The sequence below is a fragment of the Euprymna scolopes genome, chromosome 4, assembly GCF_053919585.1.
Source record: "Euprymna scolopes isolate OS-2025 chromosome 4, ASM5391958v1, whole genome shotgun sequence".
NCBI classification, from domain to species: domain Eukaryota; kingdom Metazoa; phylum Mollusca; class Cephalopoda; order Sepiida; family Sepiolidae; genus Euprymna; species Euprymna scolopes.
In genome coordinates this window covers 35773590-35783589 of record NC_136485.1, presented here as the reverse complement: position 1 = coordinate 35783589, position 10000 = coordinate 35773590, and the positions used below count along the sequence as shown (strand labels likewise).

At 34.9% G+C, this 10000-nt stretch overlaps 1 protein-coding gene across 7 annotated transcripts in view; it reads right to left on the bottom strand.

The window, feature by feature from the left end:
* The window catches only part of LOC145267089 (uncharacterized), a 92004-nt gene that overhangs the window by 64322 nt on the left and 17682 nt on the right, over nucleotides 1–10000 (bottom strand). For 4 of the 7 annotated variants that reach the window (XM_080123086.1, XM_080123123.1, XM_080123094.1 and 1 more), the window contains exon 2: nucleotides 9880–9997. In XM_080123086.1, coding sequence (XP_079979212.1) covers nucleotides 9880–9975 — 96 coding nt within the window. In that variant the 5' untranslated portion in view covers nucleotides 9976–9997. Of the gene's footprint in view, nucleotides 1–9879 lie in introns of all 7 variants that reach the window. The other 3 variants (XM_080123138.1, XM_080123104.1, XM_080123114.1) reach the window with 1 other exon arrangement.

Here is a 10000-nt window from a genome sequence, read left to right as displayed (position 1 = left end):
GGTCAAATCTTTTGAACTTTGACCTCTTGGCAGCTAAAATTTTCGACCCAAACCGATTAAAAAGCTTGCCCTATCTCTGAATACACTTTTTATGTAAAATTTCAAATGTTTCGACAAAAATTGGCTGAGTAATTTGCTAGAGATATCGCAGAGGTCAAATTTTTAAAACTTTGGCCCCAATTTTGACCCTTTAGCATTTTTTGTTCTGGGCTCAAATTGAATTAAAAAATTTGATCCATGTTCAAGTAACCTACATTTAAAATTTCAAGTGTTTAGACCCAAAATTGGCGGAGGAGTTTGATAGAGTTTTCAAAGATACAATCGTTGAACTTTGACCTATTGACAGCCAAATTTCTGGTCGAAAACTGATTAAAAAGATTTTACCAATTCTCAGTACCCCTTACGTCAAATCTCGAGTCTAGAGACTGAAAATTGACAGAGTAGTTTTGTAGGGAAATGCACACACACAGACACACACAGACAGACAATTTCACTTATATATATATATATATATATATATATATATATATATATATATAATCTGCCACTCCCGTATTGGTCTGCTCAGTCACAGCAACAGTTGCCCCCCCACTCATGACAACCTTTAGGCACGATTCTCCATCGTCTATCTAGACAGAAGGACGCCAACAAAATATATATATGCAATGCCTCCATTCGGTCTCAAGAGACAATGGACTCCTCTGTAAGGATAGCTGCTTGTGTAATTGTGAGGCAAGTGTTGGGAATTTCCAACCATACCTCTTCTGAATCAGCACTGTTTGGATTCAATGGCAAGAGAGACCCAAGACTGACTGGAAACAATGCAAAGACAAGCAGAGAGCACATACAGCACCTGAAATTCTCTAATAGTCACTCATTTTAGTACTGACCAGGCTCAACATTGCTTAACTTCAGTGATCTGTCAGAAACCGGTGTGTTAATGTGATTATGCCGTGTGTGTGTGCATATATATATATATATATATATATATATATATATATATATTTCACAGAGAAGCTTTGTAGAAGACAATGTAAGAGGGAAATAATAAAACATGATACATAAAACGACATGAAAAAATATTGATGTAATTACTAATAAACAAGTTTATATTAAGAGTCTATAAACGCTATAAAATGAACATGAATTACCAGGGTAAATAGATTACAGAGAATGAAGTAGCTATGTGAAATAAGTACGACTTACTTTGTATTATCTCCAAATTATTCTTAAGTAACCAGGAGAAAAAGGTTCGCCATTATCAGAAATCTTTACTCAGCTAAATAAACCTTTTGTTACATAAGAACGGCCGTCCCCTTCTCATGTAAGACGGCATACTAGAAAAGTGAAAATGATATTAGGAAAAGGCTAGAATTGAACCCTGTAGGCAACTGTTAAAAGACAATGGATAATTGAAATCCTAGAAATGCAGTCGATTGTTAATTCTTTTAGAAATAACTAAATATTATTTATGTCAGAGATAGAACGATTGTCCATTCTTTTAGAAATAACTGGATATTAAATATGTCAGTTAAAAGAATGGACAATGCGAGTTTATAAATAATGATTAAAAATATGTTAGATATTGAACAATTAAAATTGGGAATTCTTTGTTTGCCAAAAGTGTATTTGGACAGACATACGTAAAATCCACATGAAATTTATTGGCGTGGAATAAAACACCTCTGACCTCATAAACAAAGGAGATTCTCAATATATTGAGATAGGGGTTGAAGTTAGAAAAATGAGATAATCAATCAATCACAGTCACAGTCACAAATGGGAGTTGGACAGCGACTTGTGATAGCTGATGCCCTTAGAGGCGAAGGGAGGGAGAGAAGACCATGTAACCATTCAAGCTTGAATTCCTGAGTCACCAATCAGCCGGCTGATGAATAAGGAAATCAGCATCTATATTTTGTAACTGTTTGTCTTCGTGTCGTCATTCCATCAACTAAAAGGTAAATGTGTTTTGTCTATTATCACCTCTGTAAACAGACTTTGTATAACCCCCCTCCTCCAAGTAATGTTCCCTCCTCCTCCATCATAAGTGAAGTATCTCCCCTCTGATGTAAAAGAACTGTATTCCACAACATTCCTTCAACAATGAATTCGCATCACCCTCAGCTCTGTTATAAATGTCTCTCTCAAGAATATATGATATAAATGTCATTACCATCCTTTCTTCTGAGTATATATACACACTCCAATATTTACTTGCTACACAACACTTTTATTTGAAATTATGAGATTACAAACAAACGTTGTTATTACAATAGATGACAAAAATACAAAGTAGACAAGTATTGCTAATGATAGCTTACAAAAAACTCTAAATATCAGTGTGGTTGTTGGCTATACCTAAAAGACTATATTGACCAAGGTGGCCTCTATCAAGGCCAGGGACCAAGCTACATATTGGTGACCCTCGTCGCCAAAATACACTATTCATAGCCGGAAGCAGCACTACAGAAGTGGTCCTGGTTCTTTATATGGTCCTCAATGTTCTAAATTTCTGTGTACCACTTTTAGGGAATATATGGGGACATGATCCCTTTCAAACTTCAAATACATTTATTCTATTTTAATTAAATTTAAAACATCTCTCTCTCTCTCTCTCTCTCTCTCTCTCTCTCTATCTGTATATATATATATATATATATATATATATATATATATATATTTATAAATAATTATTTTTAATAGCTACAAACACTAGTGTTTCATGCTTATGCAATCATCAGTGTAGGATATGACGATCAATGCTATTCGAAGAGTTCCAATCCCACCACAAAGCCATCTTTGACTTTGACAAGGAACATACCCCAGGGCCACCGTTCACCCACCACCACAAAATGAAGGGAAATTTAAACATTAATGAGACTTAACGTTTAATACAGACGATCTTAGAGTGATCAAGTAACAGGAAGTTACGATCTCATACACAAAGCCAGCTGACAGACTTTTTCAGTTTCTCAGACAATGCTCTTAAAGGGCAATGATAATTATAAATTATTATTTTATTTCATATTATAGATTTATTTATATTTGGAATTTATACACACACACACACACACACACACACACACACACACACGCACACACACGTTTAATTGAAATAGTTTTCCAAATTTCCAGTTTCTTTTGACTATATTATTGAACGAAATGGAAAGAAATAAGAAAAAGAATAATGAAAAAGGATAAAGCGTTTCTAATTAAATCCCGAGCAACGTCAGGTCTTCTTGCTAGTGTTTAATGAATAATTCTGCCATATTTTCGTTTGACACTGATTGATGGTCATACAAGAAAAAAATAAAGAAATCAGTGAGAAATCTCAAACAAACGAAACGTGATTACAATTAATTTTCTTCTTCTCTAGTGAGACACCACAATGACCCCCCCCTCTCTCTCTCTCTCTCTCTCTCTCTCTCTCTCTCTCTCTCTCTCTCTCTCTCTCTATCTATCTATCTATCTACTTTCCTTCCTACTCTGTCTTTTCTCTTATTTTTTTATTAGTTTGACTCTGTTCTTTTGTTGTTACTTTGACGTCACACTCAAAAGTCACACTCAATCACGAACAAAGTCATAACCTTTACGTATACTTCAAATTTTTTCAAATTAACGTAGCTCTTTCTAGCAAATTATATAAAACATGATAGCCCAGGAATGTGCTTTTCCCAAAAATTGGAAATAGCAGACTCAGCACACAAAAGATTGTAGTATTTCTGCTCAAAGTACGTGACTTGAATCTTTGATCCCTGGCACATAATGAAAACAATTTATCATAATTGAATTCTTAACAGATATAAATACTGCACGTTTTCCAAGGTATAATAGAGATTTCGTTACGAAGTTGTTTGTGGTTCATGAACGACTCAGTTCTACGTTTACTTTGTTAATATATGCTAATCATTCCCGATTTGTTTTTTTTTACACTGATTTTATTACTGAAGTTTGCATCAGTGGTGTTGCAAGTGGCAGCAGCTTAATTTCAAAGCTCGGCGCTGATTGATGCAAGTATTTAACTTCCTTTCCAGCTTGCCCAATCAAGAACCATCTATCGAACGAGCTGGGCAACTTACAAGAAATAATAAAAAAGTTAACACGTGGTGTACTTCTACAAAATGAGTACTGTCAACAATTTCACAATTCTGAGCCCCCCCCCCCTCCAAATTTCTTTTTTAGGAATCCAGTGAAAACCTTTGTGGACCTTCGACAAGAAGACCCAAGAATTTAATATGGCAACTGAAGGATTCAATAAAATTGTTTTACATGTTAGTACGAGACTTTGACGACTAATCCTAGAGATTCATGTCTCAGTCAATCTTATGTTTGGTTTGTTTTTCAACAGTCCCCATTGCATTCTATTATTAGTTTAAGTTTAATTAATTAGATTTCGAAACCTGGATCTGAGATACAAACTAGTTTACTTAAATTATTCTTGGAACACATATTGTTAAATTTTTTATTTCATTTGTGAATTTGAACACACTAAATTGAGACATGGCAAATGCGTGGGTATCTATAAATAAAAATAATAAAATTCCCAACCGGCTGTTTACTCATCGGTTGTTACATACAAAGTGTACAAGATCGTCCCTGTGCATCGGCTCCAAACACTTTTCCGCTGAGAAAACGAAAAATAGAAGAAATTAATTTGATTAATGGGAAGCGTGCATACCTAAAATAAAGTATGAACGCCCGGCATATTGTGGGAGCCGATTTGGAGAGATAAATAGGTGACGTCTTGAGAAAGAAGGAAGAGTAGAAAGAAGAGAGACCCAACAAACAAAAGCTAGACAAAGGGAGATAAAGATCCGCTTTTGAAGTTAAATTCAATTTCTCTACTACAAAACCACCAAAAACTGAAGAAAAGATCAATGAAAACCCTTGTAAACCTTCGACAAGAAGGCCCAATATGGCGACTGTCACACACACACACACACACACACACACACACACACACACACGTGAAATTAATATAGCACACGCACACGCACACACACACACACACACACACACACACACACACACATATATATACTTATACAGACCCTGACTGGTATATTACATGCTTCCATTCGGCAAAAGGAGGAGTACTTTTAACATACAATCGTCTTTCAATTCTTTTCTTTCTCTTTTTTTTTTCAAGTATAAAGCCGGACCTTTTTTTGAACACTAAAAGTTTAACCAAACTTTTACAGTGCATAAAAGCTATCCAACGTTAAATGTTCGTTGTAGGTCTTATTATTTTTGGTATGGAGTTGTTATTGAATGTTGTACTCATAAATGTATATTCATCTTGCTTTTAAAATCCCATTTATTCTTTCTTACTCTAGCGAAGAATGTACTGAGAAAAAAAGGAATTTGTGTGGCAGCACGTATCATATGTGGGCATAGGCAATCCAGATTGAATTATGGGCCTCAAATTAATAGTTGATGGTGATTTTGACAAACGATTTTCATAGACGAAGATTTGAGGTGTCAGGATTTTGGAAAAGTAATGTAATTTGCATATGCATGTGTTACAGGCTGTCCCCTTTTCTTGTAAATAAGAAAAACATTAGATAACTGGAAAATGAGATTAGGATAGACTGAGATTCGAACCGTGTAAGCAAGGTTCAGAATAGATTCGGAGTGGGAATGTTGAAATTTGGCTATTGTTAAATTTCATATAAAATAGTTTAGATATGTTTGTTTGTAAAAAAAATTAATTGTTCATTCTTTTATGGAAATTCAATTAAAAAGGGTCAGTTAAAAAAATAATGGACAATACAATATAAAAAATATATTGAAAAATAGGTTAGTGAGAATTCTTTTTCTGCAGAAGTGTGTTTGGGAACATGTGCCGAGCCACGTATGTTTAAGCCACGTGAGTCGATCACATTTGAAACTACACGTCTGACGTCATAGAAAAAAGGAATTCTCAATAATAGGAACTGGGATTAGCAGAGAGAAGAGGCAATCGAGTCTGGATCGAACAGTCAGCAGAGTTGGTCGGACAGAGCTGACATGATCAGAGGAGGGTCCCTTTAGAAGTGAAGGGAGAACGTTTAATCATGTAGTATGACTTTGAATTCCTTGACGTCATCATTATTCAATTATCTGGTAATAAAGAAGTTATTATCATGTTTTTGTAAAACTGTGTCGTGGCATCACTCAACAGCAAAAGGTAATGTGTGAAACATCCTTAATATGAACTTTGTCTCCCTCATCGTTATTATGAACTTTATGTAACTCTTATAAGAAGTGTATCTCTCTCTCTCTCTCTCTTATCATCTCAACCGGTTATAAATGTTTCCCTCAGTATTGCCACTAACGTTACCATTAATATGATCTCCAATATGGACCCCAATGCAACACATGGTTGCATGAAACATCCGGGTCTTTAACTTTGAGTGACTACATCAAATAGTCAAAAGCAGTTAAATTGTGTCAATAGCAAAATAAATAAATAAATAAATAAATAAATAATAATAATAATAAATTAAAAAAATAAGAAAGTAATAAAAATCAAGCAAGTTCATCTAAAACAAATGGGAATCTGTAGTGGTGTCTGCTCTTTTTTGCTTTGTTTTCTTTTCAGTGGAAATCATTCCAGACAAGTCAAAAGCCACCTGATGTAAGAAGCTTAAAAGGACAAAAAATAGACAACCACATAAGTGTTTGATAGACTCCGACCCTGAAAACAGCAATTCTTCCTACTTTGTCAAAAATGTCACTCATGGGATGTGAGGACTAAAGGACAAAATAAGGGAAGCGAGAGTTACTTTAATGTCAAAAACTAGCCAATTGATAGATTCTGACCCCAAAAAACAGTGGTTCTTCCCACTTTGTCAGAAATATCACTCATGGAATGTGTAGCAGTCAAAGCTTGCTACAATCAAGGCAGGGACTAATTCTCGCAGCTTGAGATTTGAAATCCACTTTCTCCCTGGCTTGTCCAATCACAAGCCAGCTCTCGATCACGTGACCGAGTATATAAAACCTGAAACCAGCAACGCTCGTTCTCTTTCCTCTTGGCCCTGCCGGGCAGCAAACTTCACCTGGGCCTTTGGTCCCAGGACGAATGTGAGTACAACAAGGCAACATGGCGACTTTCAAACTCCCACTTGCTTCCATGTTTGCTTCACACACATACTCTTTCCTACCACAAGATACTAACCATTTGTCCCGTCTCTACTATTGGACGCACGTTCCTACTACATGTAAACACATATAACATATTAACCACTTTTTTCTCTCTTTCAACAGGCCTGACCTATATCTAATCTTCGTCTCCACATCAGGAACTCTTTTCACAACTTTTATAAATACAAGTGCGCACGAACACTGAATTCTCCTCCTAACCTGTTTCTCTCTTTTACACGCTACTAACGAAGATGACAAATAAAGTTGTTTAGTGGATGTTAAAATGAGACTTTCTTTCGTTGTCTTCATTATTAACTGAAAATGTAAAGACTAAAGTACAAAATAAGGGAAGCAAGAATTATGAGGCTATTGAAAATAAACCCAAGGTTCACAGTTTCGGATTTTTTCTGTGTGCTGCACATTCATATAGTAAGAAGATGACAATGATTTCATCTTAAAACATATTCTATTAACTTATGGATCCATTGAATTACCAATTCTCTTTATCATGAGGTCAGCCAACACAATGATTGTTTATCATGAGGCCAGCCAACACAATAATTGTTTATCATGAGGCTAGCCAACACAATGATTGTTTATCATGAGGCTAGCCAACACAATGATTGTTTATCATGAGGCCAGCCAACACAATGATTGTTTATCATGAGGCTAGCCAACACAATGATTGTTTATCATGAGGCTAGCCAACACAATGATTGTTTATCATGAGGCCAGCCAACACAATGATTGTTTATCATGAGGCTAGCCAACACAATGATTGTTTATCATGAGGCTAGCCAACACAATGATTGTTTATCATGAGGCTAGCCAACACAATGACTGAATCGTTGTAGTCTTGTATCAGCTTGAATTCTTTGTGTTCTCCAGTACTATAGAAAAGGTGTTTTTTCAAAGTTTTCCTTTTCTTATGTTAGTTACCAAAACAAGTTTTGAGAGTCTAATCTACTTTACTATTTCACTCTTAACTGGTGGGGAGACAGATTCATACCATTCTCAAATGTACTATATATATATATAGGTGAAATTGTTGTAAGCACCTAAATAGAACTTGAACACAGCACGCCATGTTCAAAGTCCAAGTTCCAGCAAACATGGACACTTCCATTTCCAAAATATAAATGTATACACGAGTCATTCCAGAAGTAAGGCCTACTATTTTTCAACTCAAAAAAGTTGAAGAGCTATGAAGACGGACGCGGTAACATTAAAACAAACGACTTTTTGTGTTCCAGAATATATTTTTCTACATAGTCACCATCATTCTCAATGCACTTTTGTCAGCCCCTTTTGATTCCTCGGTTGTAAAGTGTAGAACACGCTTTGTCACTCACATCTCTATTGATACACTGAAATCGATGAACCCATCTCCTAACTGTGCTGACATCAATTGCATAGGCTTCTGTAAACGATCAACAGCTGTCGGTGAATGTTGATCGGTTCAATTTTTCCTGCATGGAGGAATTAAATGAGGTATCTCTGCTTCTGATGGACATCCACAACAGGGGTTTCTTTCTTAAAGACTCTCACTATCAATATCTGCAACAGAGAGATGAAACTTTCAGGTCATGAATGCATATGTTCAGTCATCATAACAATGCAATTTGCAATCCCTTCGATCCATTCAGGCGGAATAAAAATTGGAGGCACTACTTTTGGAACGTTCCTTGTATATATACTTATATTTACTTTTTTTTTTATTATTTACTAGTGATGAGATAATTCCAATATTTTTCCAATTCCAATACAATTACCAATTTCAAACTAAATTCCCGATTCTGATACAATTACCAATTCTGATTCTTTTATAATCTATAAATATTTAGCTGTAGTTATATTGTTTTCCAGATCAGCGTAAAACCATATAATGTGTGCATGTATTTTTTTCAAACGTAAATATACACCTGTGGGGAGATAATCTTTAGATTTTAATTTCTGTAATTGTTTAAAATCAATAAATGAATAAATATTTATCAATTTTATCATTAGTATCAGCAATACAAAATTAGATTTAAAAAATAAGCAAACCAAATAATAAACATTTAAAAGAATCGTTTTTGGCATCTGAAATTAGGTACATTTTTTTCCGATTCCAATGCCAATTCCGATACTCCAAAATAATCCGATTTTTCCAATTCCTGATTCTGATTCCGATTAATCATCCCAATATTATTATTTACTTCATGACCGAGTTCCTCTTTACTTGCACCCCACCCCCACCCCTGCAAGTTTGGTTTTTGATGTGGGGAAAAATCCAATTTTCTTAGTTTAAAAGAATTTCTCCCTCATTATATCTCTGTTATAGAATTTAAGGTAGTATCCAGTTTACGAATTGATCTTCAGAAACTTTGTAGCAGCATCTCCTAGATAAAAGATGCCAAAGCAATTATCCAATCAGCTATCAGAAGATAAATTTCAATGAAATCATGAAAAACATTAAATCAAGAAACAATTTTTAAAACCGAAAATGACTTTCATCATGTTATGTCAATGTAAAACCCCCCTTCCCCATGTTAAGAATGGATTTCTAAATAGAAAGTCATTCTTAATATAAATAAGAAGGGTTGAATGTCAGGATTTGAATTAATCCTCTGGCAGTCTTTGCTTAAACATCTGGCTACTTATGTAACCCGCTGGAAGATGCTGATGCAAATTTGATGGAAATTCATAAACCGAATAAGTACTGAATTCAGTGCTAATTGATTACTTGTTCAAAAAAACATTGCTTACCTCAAGGTTATTGATTTTTTTCTTGTATTTCTCCATTATTAATCCGGAGCCTTTTAACAATTCCTCCAGTTTCAGCAATTCTTTATTCAAATCCATTGTAAGTCTTCTTCTATTTAATCTG